This window comes from Pan paniscus, chromosome 11 (assembly GCF_029289425.2).
Source record: "Pan paniscus chromosome 11, NHGRI_mPanPan1-v2.0_pri, whole genome shotgun sequence".
Classification (NCBI taxonomy): domain Eukaryota; kingdom Metazoa; phylum Chordata; class Mammalia; order Primates; family Hominidae; genus Pan; species Pan paniscus.
This window is the reverse complement of record NC_073260.2, coordinates 69939173-69957483: the sequence shown is the minus strand read 5'-3', so window position 1 is coordinate 69957483 and position 18311 is coordinate 69939173. Positions and strand designations below refer to the sequence as shown.

The 18311-nt window shown below is 39.1% G+C and overlaps 1 protein-coding gene across 26 annotated transcripts in view; it reads left to right on the top strand.

The window, feature by feature from the left end:
- Positions 1 to 18311, top strand: part of TRPM3 (transient receptor potential cation channel subfamily M member 3) — a 905462-nt gene that overhangs the window by 677069 nt on the left and 210082 nt on the right. For all 26 annotated transcript variants that reach the window (XM_034967586.3, XM_034967598.3, XM_034967583.3 and 23 more), the window contains one exon: positions 14490 to 14613. In XM_034967586.3, coding sequence (XP_034823477.1) covers positions 14490 to 14613 — 124 coding nt within the window. The remainder of the gene's footprint in view (positions 1 to 14489; positions 14614 to 18311) is intronic.

Here is an 18311-nt window from a genome sequence, read left to right as displayed (position 1 = left end):
TCAAGTGAAATCTCAGGTAGAGGTGCAATATGTAATACAGGCAAGGTGCAGGTTTACTCTGTCAAAGCTGGGATAGGAGGCCTAGACCATGATTCTCAAATTTTATTCTGCATCAGAATCACCCAGAGGGCTTGTGAAAACAAATGGCTATACAGGAGGAACGAGTTCAGGAGATGTATCGAACATCATGGGGACTATAGTCAATAACAATATATTGTATACTTGAAAATTGCTGAGAGTAGATTTCAAGTTTTCTCACCATAATAAAATGAAAGTATGTGAGTTAATGCATATGTTAATTAGCTTGATCTAGCCATTCCACAGTGTATACACATATCAAAACATACCGTTAATACCATAAATACATACAATTTTTGTCAATTAGATATACATTTTTTAAAATAAGAGGAAAAAACTACAAAAAAAAAATCTCACAATTGCTGGCTCCACCCCCAGATTTTCTAATTCAATAAATCTGGTTGAGGTCAGGTAATTTGTATTTCAAAGGAATACTTAGGCAATGCTATGCTTTTGGTCCAGAGACGATACTTTCAGAACTATTTTCCTAGAGCCTCCTTTCTGCCTGGCTCTCACCTACAAAGGCAGCTCTGAGGCAGCTGTGTAGCTCCTCCTCAAAATTCCGGGGGCTTCTTTGTGAAACTCCATTGAAGACCCCTGACCTATAGGTCAAGATCACATTCCTTTGCTTGGACTCAAGATCCACTGTATCCTGGCCCCAGCTTTTCTCTAGAGCCAGCTCTCACTCAACAAACCTTCCATTCACCCTACAACCCAATGGAGCTGTCCTCCCCACTGTTCTCCAAGCACTTCCTTCTGTCACAAGGCTTCTCTGCCTTACCATGAGATGCACAAATGCATTTCTTTACCCATTTAATTTCTAGTAAATTTTTCTCTGAAGTTTCACAAACTAGCCTCTCTCACAAAAAGATGTAGTAAGGGCTTTAAAACCCACAAATTTATCTGAGTGAGGTGCAAATAATAAAACGTACTGGTGTTTCATTCCTTTCCTTTAGAGGAAATATATTCTGAATCAACCTGGCTGACATTAGGATCTACAGCTGCTAGGGATATAGTGGATTAATGCCTTACCTAGTGGTATTATTAATAATAAATAATGTTTGGGATGTTTTTAATGGATTTTCCCCAGATTCCTCATGCAATTCTCAGATGTTGGTCACGGACCACAGGATTTATGAAAACTATATAGAGCGGTGAACACATGCTATAAAAGCTTCCTCAGTCAGAGAAACACTAAAAATGCATTAAAGTAGGATTTCAAGATTAACTTAAGTCTGCACTACTGTTGTCTAGAAAAGTCTCCATTCAGTTTCAATAACATCTTTTTGCACTATCCTAATTGTTGGACAACTCTCTTAGAGTCGATGTACATATTTATTATGTTTTCTTGGGATATTCCATGCAAAGCAAGTGTCCATTCATGAGCATAAACCTCTAAAAGTCTTGAGTAAGCAGTAAATAATCCATTCCTCTAAATCCATAGAACCATGATTCAGTGTCTTGGAGACAAACTTAAAATTTGGAGTTGTTTAAGCCTATCATCTCCTTGGTTTTTGCCATTTGATAATAAATTTGAGATTTTATTATCTCTAATGCATTGATGACAAATACAGTTGACCCTTGAATGACATGAGGTTAGAGTTGCCAACCCCCCATGTGGTCAAAAATCCATGTATAACTTTTGACTTCCCAAAAACGTAACTACTAATAGTTCATCATTGGCCAAAAGCCTTACTAGTAACATATCAACATATATTTTGTATGTTACATGTATAATATATTTTTACAATAAAGTAAGCTAGAGAAAAGAAAATATTGAGAAAACCATAAGGAAGAGAAAATATATTTACTATTCGTTAAGTGGAAGAGATCATCATAAAGGTCTTCATCATTGTCGTTTTCATATTGAATAGGCTGAAGAGGAGGAGGAAGAAGAGGAGGGGTTGGTCTTGCTATCTCAGGGGTGGCAGAGGAAGAAAAAAACTTAGAGTGTAAGTGAACCCACACAGTTCAAACCCCTGTTGTTCAAGGGTAAACTGTAGTTTAAATCTGAGTGTCAACTCCAGTAAATTGGTAGAGGCTTCCTGGAATGATGTATTAATATGATTCTAAGATTGCATCTCAGTGCAGAAGAAAGCGTACTGTGATAGATTAACAATGTCTGCTGAGGCAAAGATAGGAATTTGGAGTCAACATGCCATGAATTTATTTGTTATTTCATGAACTGAAATAAAGCCAAAATCTTATAGATACCCCTGTAGCTATAAGACTACCAGGCAATCATCACGTAGTGCATTGAATCATGAAACCAACAGGAAAATTAAGACATCCAGCTGTCTGGAAGATAGAACAAAGGAAATGGTCCATTTTTTCGTCGACTCTGCAAGGCACAACAGTGTTTAAGTTATCTATCATATGAGCCTTTCCACACAGACATAATACACAGGAGATGAAGAACAAGAAATGCTTTAGTGTAGGATACTGCTTGGATCTGGACTGAGAGACAAGCTAATTGAGCAATTGCCTATGAAAAATGCATGAGAAATTTTTTTGAAAAACTAGAAATCTATCATAAACATGTAACAAAAATAGAGACACTTATATTTGTCCCAGTGTTTCATAGAGAAGAATAAAAGGAATATTTTGATAAATTACTTTGAAAGAGAATTTAAACTTATCCCTCCCCTTTTCCCACATCTCTGACCCTCTCCCCAGCAGCATGCTCAAAAATTTGAAATTAATATTTTTTAGAGCTTCTACATGCATCAGCCTGATCTAGGCACTTTATTTCATAAACTTCATGAGGTGGCTATAATTATTATCCCTATTTTATAAATGAGGAAATTGAGGACAGAAAGGTTTGGTAATTTGCTAAATATCTCAAAGCTAGAGAGTGGTCAGCCCAGACTGACTGGAGCTGGAGCTTAGGCCCTTAGCAGCTATACCATGTTGTCCTCTAAGAAAGTGGGACCCAGTAACTGCAGGAGGTTTATTTTGCTTGCCCCAGAGCTGAGCTTTCCAGACAGCAGAGGAAGTGGCACCCAGATTCCATCTTCTCTCCCTTCTCTCATATGCTGGGTAACTTCTCCTGTGAGTAAGTGTTGCACCAATGTGTAAGACCAGTCAATTGCAGGAGGCCAGTGTTGTAGTCTGCCTGGAGACCCCAAAAATTCAGTCCAGCTCTGATTCTGTCTTTTATATGGGTCCTAAAACAATAAAAAAAAATTCGACTTTTCCTCTTGCCTGGGCTATGGCAATATTCGCTGATGGGATTGCACTTGGAATGAACTCAGAGAGTGCGATTTCCTTCCAATGTTGGCAGCAGAGAATCCACCTGACATGTGGCAATCCCTGTATCCTTTGGCAGCACTTCACTTCTACTGTTGTGCACATTCATAACCAAAGGCAAAGGAAAGAAGAGACATGACAGAGACACAGCCAACATTGTTCAGGATTTTTCATCTAAATGTCCCACTTGTCCCTGCCTAAGATGGAGAGTTTGGCAGCCCTGCCTGTCTCCAGAGCAGCACTGCCCAACAGAATTCTCTGATGATATGGCTGGGTGTGGTGGCTCACGCTTGTAATCCCAGCACATCGGGATGTCGAGGCAGGTGGATCCCTTGAGCTCAGGAGTTCGAGACCAGCCTGGGCAACATGGCGAAACCCTGTCTCTACAAAAAATATGAAAAATTAGCCAGGTGTGGTGGCATCTCAGGAGGCCAAGTCCCAGCTACTTGGGAGGCTGAGGTGCGAGGATCACTTGAGCCCAGGAGGCTGATGCTGCAATGAGCTGTGATTGCACCACTGTACTCCAGCCTGGGCAACAGAGCAAGGTCCTGCTTCAAAAAAAAAATACTCTCTGTGATGACAGAGATCTTCCATATCTGTGGTATCCAACCAGAGACTCCCTGAGTGCTTGACCTGTGGCTAGTGTGACAAAGGAAATGAATTTTAAATTTCATTTCATTGTATTATAATTAAATAGCCACATGTGAGTAACAGCTACCATATTGGATAACAGAGCTCTAGCATTTCTGCAGTTGGTTTCCACCAAACTGAGAAGCCTTGAATGTCTGATAGATCTCAAATATTATTGGACATTTTCCCTATTTTTAATTATATTCTTTCCTCCAGTCAGCATTATGTATTTAGTCATTCAATAGATATTTTTTGAACACCTACTATGTTCCAGGCACTATTCTAGGCACTGGCAAAAATACACTAGTAAACCAAATAGACAAAAATCCCTGCCTTTGTGGAGCCTTTGTTTTAGCAGGGTTAGATAGACAAAAGTAATAAACACAATCCATAAACACATTATATAATATTTTAGAAGATATATGCTATGGGGTAAGAAAGCAGAGTAAGGGAGATCAAGATAAGGAGTGGCAGAAAAGCCTCTGTCTTCTGCACCTTGATTAGCACTGAGGGGAGGGGAGAAGAGAGTATATGCACAGTTCAGGTATCCAAGGATTTACAGCCTGGTGAGGATTTTCTTAATCTGTCTGATGAAATGCCATGTGTAAAATGCACAGCACAAAGCTTGTCTTATAGAAGGGACTAAATACCTTTCTTACCACTTTCACCCCCACCACACCACCCACCTTCAGTTTCCTTTTTGATATGTATCAGAGCCTTCTGTTTTACCATAGCTGGCTCAGGAGTCTAAGGTGAGAACAAGGAAAGAAGAGGGAAGGGAAGGAGAGAAGGAAAAGGGAAGGAAAGAAGGAAGGAAAGAAAGAAGGAAAAGAATGAAGAGAATGAAGAAAAAATAACAAGAGAAGCCTGATTCTCTTGGCTTCTAAATCCAGCTCTAATGCTTACCAGCTATATCATCTTAAGCAAATCAGTTCACCTTCACAGACCTTGGATCCTTCATCCATAGAATGGTTGCTCTAAAACCGTATCATTCTTTTATCCTAAATATCAAATCTCTCAGTAGAATTTGCTGATTTGTGCCTTCTCTAGAACATACAGACTTCAAAAATATTAAAGTAGGAGGTTGCAGCCAGGTATGAATTCTTATCCTAACACCCGTTTGAGTTCAGGATGGCATAAAATTATCTGAGAGTAATGGTTTCAAGGCATCTTAGCAACCCTAGTTTGCATGACTTTTGATGAATATGATCCAAGAGCTAATGAGCTGTCCGCACTGATACCCCAGCTAAGTGGCTTTGAAATGTGGCCTTTCCCATCCTATTCACAGACCTACTTCATCCGAATTTCACAGAATTACTGAAATCTATCTCCCCCATAGGGATGGACTCCTCCAGCTAATATGCATGCCGGTTACCTTGCTTCAGCTCTGAGCTAGGCATCATTGGGATTTCCTGTAGGTGCAAAAGCCCCTAATGTTCTTAATAATAACAACTGCCAATTATTTAACACCTATGTGCCAGGAACAGTGCCAGGTGCTTTCCATACATGATCTCTTTTTTTCCCAAATACATCAACCTAAAAAGGCATATACTACCCTTATTTAACAGATGAGGAGATGTTGGCTTAAAGAGATCAAATAACCTGTCTCAGGTCCCTCACTGGTAAATAAAGGAGCTGTATTACAGCCAAAGGCACCATACCATAGCATCTTAATTATGTCATTCCATCTCCTATAGCAGATTGTGAAACTGGCCTCACCACTTCAATGTATGACGTGGAACTAGTTGAAAAAATATAGATGTATGTTGTGTTGATTTTTATGTGATATAATTACTTTGTGTTGTCAAAACCACCAACATCTAAGTGAGGGAAATTACCTTGATATCACTGAAACTCTTAACATCCCCAAACAGCTATTGAGAACTTCTATGGGCAAGATGTTGCCCTAAGCATTATGGGGGAGATGCAAATGAATAAGAATCTGTCTGTTCCTGACAAGAGCTACAAAGCAATTCAAAGGAGGGATGAGGTAGTATCCAGAAATAGAACCAAATATATGTTTTTGAGTTGGGCAGCCAGTTCACTTCTTGAATTCCTGGCCTCAAGCAGTCCTGCCACCTCAGCCTCCCAAAGTGCTGGGATTATACGTGTGAGCCACCACTGGCCCAATCATTTCTAAACACCCTTTGAGTTTAAACAACAACAGAAAGATAAAGATAGAGACCAAAAATATTTCTTAGAGATAATCTGATTAAAAGGAAAAGGATCAAGAAAACCAAATTGCTGGATTGTAAAACTTTATGCCATATGTCCCAGTCTCCCAAATAGGCTTGAAGTACATCCCACCATGAGGACAAAGAGGCATGGGGAAGACCGCCTGGTCACCCACCTAAAGCAGGCAGCTACTCAGTCTCAATCCACAAAGATTCTTCTATAGCTAACATTGAACCAAGCACTCTTCTAGAACTTAAGGCACATGCAGAATAAAGAAACAATCACTGCTTCAAAAAGTTCATCATCTACTAGAGTAAGACAAACAAATAACTTCCATGCAATAAAATAATCATAGAAATAGATATCAAGTGGTTTGAGAGCACCAAGGGAGCAGTAATCAGAGACTTTCACATAGGAGATGAGGGTGATTTTTTTTTAATTTTCTTAAATTTTATTTTTAATTGACAAATAACATGGGATACACTGCGATGTCTTGATATATGTTTACATTGTGGGATGATTAAATCAAGTGAATTTTTTAGCGTGTCTTCACTAAAGCTTAATAGTCTTACAGCTGAATCTTGATCATCCATACTCCAAAGCTCAGAAACGTGCAATATACCCTTGTAACAAAACTCCATGTGTACCCCCTGATTCTAAAATAAAAGATGAAAAAAGAAAAAGGAGGTGAAGTTTGAGCTGAGTTTTAAATGATGAGTTTTGAGTGATGAGGTCAGGACTACAGAATAGTCCAAGTAGCAGATATAGCAAGCTGAAGATATAGAGGCATGCAAGAGTCTGGTGGGCTTGGGAGATTCAGTGTTTATGGGATATGTGTGACAGAGTGGCAGGAGATGAGCCTAGCTGTGGAGCAAGACCATAGACAAATCTTAAATTCTGTATGCAAGTAGAGATGTTATCTTGCTCGTGATGGAAAGCTATTGCAGGGGTTTAAGAAGGATGCAATAGAATCATGTCTGCTTTGTAGAACCATTTAATTAACACTGGGAAATGGACTGGAGGAGGATAGAGAAGAAACCAATTAGCAGTCTGTTGGTACCATCTGAATAAGATATGATGAGGACGAAAACCAAAGTAGATAGAGAATGAGGAAAACTGGAAAAATATTTTAGGAAGTCAAATTTTGTGCTTTCCATGCATGATCTCTTTTTCCGAAATACATGGACCTAAAAAGACGTACACTACCCTTATTTAACAGATGAGAAGATGAAGCCTTAAAGAGATCAAATAACCTGTCTCAGGTCCCTCACTAGTAAATAAAGCAATTCAAAGGGGGAATAAAGTAGTATCCAGAAACAGAATCAAATATATGTTTTTGAGTTGGGTGGCCAATTAACTTCTTGAACTCCTGGCCTCAAGCAATCCTGCTGCCTCAGGCTCCCAAAGCACTGGGATTATCGATGTGAGCCACCACACCTGGCCCAATCATTTCCAAACATTCTTTGAGTTTAAAAAAAAAGAAAAGATAGATTCTAGCAGAAATTGACAACATCAACAGGTGCTGCTGTTGCTTTATCTCTCCAAACAGACCCCAAAGTGGAATTAAGACATCAAGAAAAAAAAAAAACTGTCTTTGGTGGTGACTTAAACTGGGCCTTAAGGGCTGACCCAAGCATACACATATATTACTGAAGATGTCCCTTATATGCAGCATTTAACTGCTGCACAAAATGTGATGATAGTATCCATGGAAAAAAAAGTCTCTGGCTAGGCACCAAGGCCTAAAAGAAATACCTGGTACACACTAAATGCCAAATAAATGTAAATAGGCAGCTGGATCAAAAGGAGAAACTATTTGTAGGTTCTATGCACAAATCAGTAATAATATTTTAGAAATATTTATGAATAGTTGGAGTATTACTTTAAAGGAAATGGTGGTTCTCATTATAATGATCTGTTAGAAGAGAAAATTCAAAGTAAGGCAATTGAGGCTGTTTATCACCAAAATATGGAAAAGATCAGTTTATGCCACATCTGAACAGAATCACTTGATATCATTGCTTGTCTCCAAGATGATCACCATTAATATATTCCTTCAGTGTATATTTATGCTGTCATCAAGAGGTGAAGTCTATTCCTTCCATCTTCTTGATTCTGGGCTACTTTTAGTGACTTGTTACAATAATCAAGTACAAGAAAGTGACATTCTAGGACTTCTGAGGCTAAGTCCCAACAAGCCTTGTAGTTTCTGCCTGAGTCTCTTTGAATGCTCTCTCTTGGAACCCTCATTTTAAGAGAAGCCAGCTTCCGTGTAAGAAGTCCATCTACCCTGCAACCAGCAGGGAAAGAGCAATGCAAGCCAACCCTCAGCTCTTTTAGCCAGACCAGGCCAGGTACCAGACTTGGAAGTAAGAAAGCCATCTTGGATATTCTAGCCTCAACAGATGCCACATGGAACAGAATTGAGGCCCCAGACATATGGCCACAGTTGAGCTATTGTAGTCTTCATCAGCCATTCCAGCTATTCCAGTTGAGGCCCTAGGTATGCTGGAGAAAAATGAGCCATCCCCATTGTGCCTGCCTAAATTCTTGACCCACAAAATTATCAACACAACAAATAAGTGCTGTTTTACATAAATAAATTTTGGAGGGTAATACCCATCAATTACAGAATACATGGCATACAACTTTTTCAGTTCCTTGAGGCTAGAACTGAATATTATTTATATCTCTATATCTAACTTAGTGCCTGGCACACAGAAGGCATGAATATTGTTTGTTGAGTGAATGAATGAATGAGCAAGCAGATGTCTGCATGGAGTGTTTGCAAGACTCTACTATAATTAAGCCTCCTAAATGTGCTAAGTATCTCCATTTCCCAAACATAGGAAAGAACTGGTGGTCTCTGACCTCTCTAAAGTGGGGAAGTTATTTCTCCAGCCTTACACCACTGGACTCACCAGATGTGCAGAGCACTATTAACGCCAGGAGAGAACTCTGCATTGTACATAGAGGCCCTGGCCCGCTAGTTGTGCTACTTCGTGAGAAGGAATACGTCAGTGACTCTTTCCTAAAAAGCATCGTAGGACTCTCTGTTTGAATAATGCATATGCTTGTGCAGGACTTGCTATGTGTCAGGCACTTTTCTAAGCCTTTTACAAAGCTTAACTCATTTAATATTCACAAGACTATGAGATAAGTACTATTATACTTCCCATTTTACGTATATGAAAAATAGAACATCAACACTAACTTACAAAAGATCACACAGCCAACAGGTAACAGCTTAAATCCAGACAGCCTGGCCCTGGTGGCCATAATGCTGTTGTTAACAATGCTTCCTGCCTCTCTGGGAAGAATCATGGTGTTACTTGTCATGTTACCAGAGTCATGACATTTGGGGAGGAAGTGGCAACTTTTACAAAAAAAGCAGGAGAAAAATATGCCATTCTCTCTGACCTCAGGCAAGACATGCAACTTTATGTGCTCTTAATATAACATTTAGTAATTTGCTTTGGCTTCTAGCAAATGATAAAATTTCATTTTTCTTTAGAGAATTAGATATTCTGTGGGTGTTTGTGTCTTTTAAGTGCCAAATTGTGGTGTTATTAACAAGTTTTTTTATATAGCTAAAATTTTCTCATACTGTGTCTGAATAAACTAATAGAAAATATCTATGGAGGTCACAGGAAGGGCTCTTCCTCGAAAGTCATTAACCTAAGGTTAGCTCTTAGATTCCCATTGAATTCTAAATGCATTTCCTAGTTTTTAAATCTAGGAACAAAACTCTAATATTGCAGGTAATTTGCAGGTAATTAAATTCATTCTGAGAAATATATTTGTATGTGTGGGTTATATTGAGAGCATTTGAACAGAATACTAATAGCAAACTCTGGGGCGTTTTGTTGGTTACCCTGAGCACTGGCTGAACATTGGCCTATTTTAAATTACTCTGTGACTCATCTACAAAGCTCCAGATCATAAGCACAGCATTTAAATGGAGACACAAATGCCATAGTATAGAGATCTGCCTCACTTCAATGACTACACCTCCTATCACAAAACCCTCTAATTTGAGATGTACCAAAAATAACATGGGTAGATACAAAGCCACAGATTAACAGTTTCCATAAATAAGATGACTTTGTCAAGGCTCAATTCTAAAATAAAAATTTCACATAATACTACGACCGTATTTTGATGTCAAGAAATTTTCAATCAATATTCTAGTGCCATAAAAAGAAATCTAAAATAGGCTCATCTCTAATTTTTATGATGATTAAGTATTACAGTAAAAAATTTTAAATCACTCCAATGTTGCACAGAAAAAGATGGGAAGAACTAGAAAATAACAATTTTAAGAAAGCAGGCTTCCATATATCCTAAGGAATATGGTTACAAAATAATAAAGGATCTTCAGAGAAGATAGAGTAAGCCTTTGTACCCAAACAGAAGAAATCTAGTTCAGCAGAGCAAATACTTATGAAAAATTAGAAGTAAATATACTTGTTTTTTGTTTTTTGTTTTTGTTTTTTGAGATGGGGTCTTGCTTTGCTGCCCAGGCTGGAGTGCAGTGATGCGTGATCTCAGTTCACTGCAACTTCTGCCTCCTAGGCTCAAGCAATCCCCACACCTCAGCCTCCGAGTAGCTGGGATTACAGGCACATGCCACCATACCTGGCTAATTTTTGAATTTTCAGTAGAGGTGGGGTTTCAATATGTTGGCCAGGCTGGCCTTGAACTCCTGACCTCAAGTGAGCCACCCGCCTCTGGCTTCCAAAGTGCTGGGATTACAGGCGTGAGCCACCAAGCCCGGCCCGCAAATATACCCTTCAAACTACTTAATGCACTTTGTGATTATCTTCATTTAGTGTTCCCCCTTATCATCCCTGATACAGATGATTAGGAAACTATGAAAGACTTAGAATATAATCAGGAAGAGCAACACCATGGGGCAAGGCTGAAGTCAATAGGCTCAACTCAAACAGTGAGATAATCAAGCAGTATGACTTAGCACAAATCATTTAACCTCCTTAGGGCATAGTTTTCTCTTCTGCAAAATGAAATTAATCCCACTTGCCTCATGGATTGTTATGAGATTATCTCTGAAGTCCATTGTGTATGTTAAACCATGACGTGCTACAGACACATCAAATGTTTGGTGGGATCTTATTTAAAACAATGTTATTAAACTCTTTGCCAAAGGCCTGAGACCTAATATCTTTTCTTCGTTAAAAGGGGAGATCTACAAGTGTTGGGGAGCTGTTAAAGGCAGGAAAGCACTAAAAATCAGATTTTCTTCTTGTTGCAATCAGAAGGATGGAAAAAGAACTGAATCAGAAAGGGCGGTTATTTAATATTTAATTTCTTTAACTTTATGCTTTGAATGGATCAAATCACCTTTGTTCCACCTGTAATAGGTATCCCACACTTTGGAAAACACCTTAGAGAATCCTTCCACTTCTAGAATTCTATGGTTCTTGTCACTAAATGATCTAGCCAAAGCCACAACTTCAACAATTGGGAAATTGGGCTCAAAGGATAAGATTCTTACTGTCTTTCAGCTTCCTAACCACTGAAACCCATAATCAGCTAAATTGCACATCATTCCTCAATTTTTAGAAAGTGACAGATTGGATACAAGTGTCAGACAGATCCCTCATGCAGATAATGACCTTGGGGAGCTGGGATTTCATTACAGATGGTTGGTAGTAGAAAACAAATTTTGAGTTGTTATCAAAATTAAACACCTGCAGATGAATGATTACATCTATCAAGTGGCTAATCAGGAGAATCCTTTCTGTTGTTAATCATGTACAACATCAATGGACGCTTGATACTGAAGAGCTCTATAGACTCATCCACTTGGGTTACCTGTCAGGTAGACACATGCCTAGGTCTGAGTGTGCATGTCTTTACTTTTCAAGAAAATTAATTGGCAACACAAATGTGATCATGCCATCCTTCTGCTTAAATCTTTCAATGGCTTTTCATTGTCTGGGGGATAAAACTTAAAATCTCTATAACATCACCTTCGAAGTCCCCATTGATCTTGTTCCTGCTCACTCCCTCTGCAGCCCTATTTTGTTCCACTCTTTAATTTGCTTTCTCAGCTCCAGCCATACTGACCTTTTATTTTTTCCAAACTAGGCCCGTTCATGCCATTTCGTCTGCTGTTAATTCTCTTACCCAACCCTACCAACCCCAACTATGCCAATGCTCATTCATTCATGTCTCAGATAAAACAGCACTTCCTCAGAAGAGTCTTCCCTGAACCCCTTAGATTAGATTAGATTCATTTGCCACAAGCTTCTTTACTTCTTTTCCACTGACAATCATGGTTGAATTGCTGATTCACATCTTTCTACTCCACTGGCGCATAAGCTCATTGAAGGCTGGGAGTGCATATATAGCTCCTCTGTTCCTGGCACATCCTAGTGTGTGGCACTAAGTAGACATTCACTATGCATTTGTTGAATGACTAAACAAATGAATGAATGAATAAATGATTTCAATCTGGTCCACAGCTAAGACCACAGAATCATTCAGAATAATTAAGATAAGAGAGGATTTGGCATTATTTTGTTCAACCATCCTCTTTTTCTAAATATAAATTTTTTTTAGACAGGTTCTGGCCCTGTCACCCAGGCTGGAGTGCGGTGGTGTGATCTTGGCTCACTGCCTCCCTGGCTCAAGTGGTCCTCCCACCTCAGCATCTCAAGTAGCTGGGACTACAGGCATGCACCACCATGCCCAACTAACTTTTTTAATTTTTTGTAGAGACAAAGTCTCACTGTATTGCCAAGGCTGACCTCGAACTCCTGGGCTAGAGTGATCCACCTGCCTCAGCCTCCCAAAGTCCTAGGATTACAGGTGGGAGCCACAGTGCCCAGCCTAAATGTGTATATTCTTGATATAGAATATACACTTTGTAGGAGTGGGGGAAGGGGTGACCCAGTCCTTCATCCAGCTGAGTGACCTTCCAGGATCGTTGGTATAGTTCTGTCATGAGGAATGCCACCCTCCTCAAAGCAGGGCCATCATAATATCCAACCTAGTGAGTTCAGATGAACCTCACATAAACTGGATCACAGCAGGTCACTGATAAGAAGACATCTTCTGGCTCCCCATCTTGCCTTCTTTTAAGCAATAAAGTTTTTCTTGCTTTCATGTTGAAGGAAACTCCACAACTGCCTGCTCAAATAGCCACAGTGATGAAGAGAGGCAGTGGTGTGATCCACTTGGTGTAAACAGAGGCAACATGGTGTGGTGGAAAGAGCCCTGGACAAATATTCAGAAGAACTAGGTTCTGATTCTGATAACTCTGTCACTTATTTGTTGCGTGAACTTAAACATCGGGCTCTTTCTGGCTAAAATGTCCTGCCTGTGAAATAGAACAAATCTCTTGTCTATAGAGTTCCTGTAATCAGCAACTGAGATAATTTATTTTACTATTTTATTTAGGAGTTGCTGATACTTTAATTATGAAAGCAATTTGTAATCTGTAAAATACTAGGTAAATTATGGTAATTTTGCCACTGGTCCTTGAGAGCAGTTTTGTCTTCCTGAATTTAAATAGTATCTGTTATTAATAAAGTGAATTTTCCGTCCCTGCCATTTAATGGCTTGTAGAGAAAGCCCTGTTCTCACCAGAGTAATGAGAAAGAAGTTAAAAATTAGTTGTGATTGATTCATATTCAAGACATAATTGAGCATTGATTAGATATGATGCCTCTTTCCTGTTTTCATTTATTCTTCTATAGCATAAAAGCATCTTTTAATCAGGTAGCTAATACTATACTGTCTTACTGTTCACTGTAACAGAACAAAAGCTTGACATAGATAATGAATACCTAAATCATAGGCCAGACAGGCTGCCGCCTACATGAAATGATTTTTGGGAAAACATAATTCCTATTTCTGCTTATGGATGTTCAAAAACTTATTAATGAAATACTGTCTTTATTTCCACAATTAGACATGACGCTGCAATTTAAATCTCCTGCAGTACTGTTAGGAGATTTATATAGTACTGTTAAGAACAGTATTATAGCAAATTCTTAACAAGAAGATGCAGATGATTAATTGAAGGTAACTTTTGATAAGCAAACTTGAGGAAAAGGGCATTAGACACATGCCATATGAAAAACAGAAAAATAAAATTAAAATATGTAAATCAATCTTTCGACTTTGTTGGTTTCTGAGAGAGTAAAATTGATTTATTTTTAAATGCCTTTTTAAATTATCACAGGCGGGATACCTTTTGTGAGAAAAATACAGAAATAGCTCCTATCTAAAGTAAACCCTCATTATTTCCTCTTGAGCTCTGTATTTCTCAGAAATACTTGCTGAATAGGAGTTGGTTGACCTGCTTTTGACATTGTTTTTATTTGCAGACTGATAAATGAATCTCTGAGGGACCAGCTGTTGGTGACTATACAGAAGACTTTCACATACACTCGAACCCAAGCTCAGCATCTGTTCATCATCCTCATGGAGTGCATGAAGAAGAAGGAATTGGTAGGTAATTCCGCATGGGTGGCCAGCTGTCTCCACATTTTCAGTCATTTTCTTGAATCACACAACATTTTCTCAAATCATGCAACATTCTCTCTTTCTGGCCGAGCTTACAGCTCTCCTCAGGCTCCATTGGCTCCAGTAGCTTCCTCTCCTAAGTAACTAAGACACTGCTTTTACTGCCTTCGAGTTAATAAGGTGTGTGCAGCAGAGTTTTAGCATCATTTCCTTTTGGAGCTCATACAAATGCTCTGACTGCCTCAACAAAATGAGTTGAAGTGATAAAATTGGTCCCTTCCTGGAGAACGCTTCAGCTTGATCTTCTTAGGTTTTGGATTTCATTTTGCTTGTAAGTCATGAACCACTGAGGTGCTTTGTGTCAAATAGCTTTAATGACAAAGGGTCCAGGCTGTTACACTAATCTGTACAGGTAGAAAACGGAGAAACATACTCAAGAAATCCTGGAGGAATCTAAAATCAGAGCAAAATGTGTTTCTAAAATCAGAGCAAAATGTCTTAGAAATGTGGTATGATCAAAGACCCTGTTAGGGTGAACAAAATCATGTGATTTTGTTCTCTGCTTACTCAAACATTTAACAAGAACTTGCTATCTGCCAGGCAGGGAGCAAGATCTTTATGCATATAAACTCATATGACCTTTGCAACTGTCCTGATGAGAGAGGTACAATTATTACCCTCATCTTACAGATGAGGAAACCCGGCTCATTTGATTAGTAAATGAGGAGCTAAGACTCAAAACCAGTGATGTTTAACCTCTGTATGGAGTATTTTTATTCAGAAAGTGTCTCACTGAAGCCAATGCAGTGGATCACCCACTCTGGGTAGATGCCCCCAGGCCTCAGCCAGAGAGACTATTCTCAAAGGTCAGTTAAACCCAACTGCTGAGAGAGATAGCAAAATGTTTAGAAAAAAAAAAAAAAGGAATTGATTAGAGTGGGCAAGACCCATCTCCAAAAAGCATCCACACAGCCTTTGTGAGAAACCTTTCAGCAGCTAATAGGACAATACCTAGGTACACAGTCTGGCTGCCCCATATATAGAAGCCAGCGAGCGGGTGGGGCACACAGTCATGGCTGCTGTCATTCCAGGAGAACTCTACTACGCACGAAGGTACCACCCACATGTGACATCCTCCCATCTCGGATGTCGTTAGCTTATGGTGTTGCAGCTCGAATACTTCCTCTATCCAGGGAGGCACTGAAGCCCTGGGCTTCTACATGCCACAGTAGGGATTATCTTCTGAGTACTGATGCTTTTCCAATGCTGAGGCCAATTCTAACTGAGAAACCTTACCAGGACTATACATTTCAACAGTCCTGCAAATTTGCTAGAAAGGCAGCTAGGAGCAAAATTCTAGGAACCAGTGGGAAGTCATAAAACCAAATGAGGCTGAATGAACTTTTCTAGGTATTTCATGGGACTGTTTTTGCAGAATTCTGCCTAAATTTCATGTTGTTTAATCATGGTCTCTGCTGAAAAAGTTAACTGCATTTTATGCAAGTTATTTGTTATAAGAAATGTGAGGTATTCCTAGCTCCAGGCTCAGGAAATGAGTTCTTTTTTTAAAAAATTATTTTTTTAAATTATACTTTAAGTTCTGGGATACTTGTGTAGAACATGCAGGTTTGTTAAATAGGTATACATGTGCTGTGCCAATCAACCCATCATCTACATTAGATATTTCTCCTAATGCTATCCCTCCCCTAGCCCCCCACCCCCTGAGAGGCTCTGGTGTGCGATGTTACCCTCCCTGTGTCCATGTGTTCTTACTGTTCAGCTCCAGCTTATGAGTGAGAACATGTGGTATTTTGTTTTCTGTTCTTGTGTTAGTTTGCTGAGAATGATGGTTTCCAGCTTCATCCATGTCCCTGCAAAAGACATGAACTCATCCTTTTTTATGGCTACATAGTATTCCATGGTGTATATGTGCCACAATTTCTTTATCCAGTCTATCATTGATGGGCATTTGGGTTGGTTCCAAGTCTTTGCTATCGTGAACAGTGCTGCAATAAAAATACTTGTGCAAGTGTCTTTATAGTAGAACGATTTATAATCCTTCGGGTACATACCCAGTAATGGGATTGCTGGTTCAAATGGTATTTCTGGTTCTAGATCCTTGAGGAAATGCCACACTGTCTTCCAGAATGATTGAACTAATATATACTCCCACCAACAGTGTAAAAGTGTTTCTATTTCTCCACATCCTCTCCAGCATCTGTTGTTTCCTGACTTTTTAATGATTGCCATTCTAACTGGAGTGAGATGGTATCTCATTGTAGTTTTGATTTGCATTTCTCTAATGACCAGTGATGATGAGCTTTTTTCCGTATGTTTGTTAGCTGCATAAATGTCTTCTTTTGAGGATTGTCTGTTCATATCCTTTGCCCACTTTTTGACGGGGTTGTTTGTTTTTTTCTTGTAAATGTGTTTAAGTTTTGTATAGATTCTGGATATTAGCCCTTTGTCAGATGGATAGATTGCAAAAATTTTATCTCATTCTGTAGGTTGTCTGTTCATTCTGATGATAGTTTCTTTTGCTATGCAGAAGCTCTTTAGTTTGATTAGATCCCATTTGTCAATTTTGGCTTGTGTTGCCATTGCTTTTGGTGTTTTAGTCATGAAGTCCTTGCCCATGCCTATGTCCTGAATGGTATTGCCTAGGTTTTCTTCTAGGGTTTTTATGGTTTTAGGTCTAACATTTAAGTCTTTAATCCATCTTGAATTGATTTTTGTATAAGGTGTAAGGAAGGGGTTCAGTTTCAGTTTTCTGCATATGGCTATCCAGTTTTCCCAACACCATTTATTAAATAGGGAATCCTTTCCCCATTGCTTGTTTTTGTCAGGTTTGTCAAAGATCAGATGGTTGTAGATTTGTGGCATTATTTCTGAGGGCTCTGTTCTGTTCCAATGGTGTATATATCTGTTTTGGCACCACTACAATGCTGTTATGGTTACTGTAGCCTCCCAGTATAGTTTGAAGCCAGGTAGCGTAATGCCTCCAGCTTTGTTCTTTTTGCTTAGGATTGTCTTGGCTATGTGGGCTCTTTTTTGGTTCCATATGAAATTAAAAGTAGTTTTTCCCAATTCTGTGAAGAAAGTCAATGGTAGCTTGATGGGGATAGCATTAAATCTATAAATTACTTTGGGCAGTATGACCATTTTCACAATACTGATTCTTCCTATCCATGAGCATGGAATGTTTTTCCATTTGTTTGTGTCCTTTCTTATTTCCTTGAGTAGTGGTTTGTAGTTCTCCTTGAACAGGTCCTTCACATCCCTTGTAAGTTGGATTCCTAGGTATTTTATTCTCTTTGTAGCAATTGTGAATGGGAGTTCACTCATGATTTGGCTCTCTGTTTGTCTGTTATTGTTATTTAGGGATGCTTGTGATTTTTGCACATTGATTTTGAATCCTGAGACTTTGCTGAAGTTGCTTATCAGCTTAAGGAGATTTTGGGCTGAGACGATGGGGTTTTCTAAATATACAACCATGTCATGTACAAACACAGACAATTTGACTTCCTCTCTTCCTATTTGAATACGCTTTATTTCTTTCTCTTGCCTGATTGCCCTGGCCAGAACTTCCAATACTATGTTGAACAGGAGTGGTGAGAGAGGGCATCCCTGTCTTGTGCCAGTTCTCAAAGGGAATGCTTCCAGCTTTTGCACATTCAGTATAA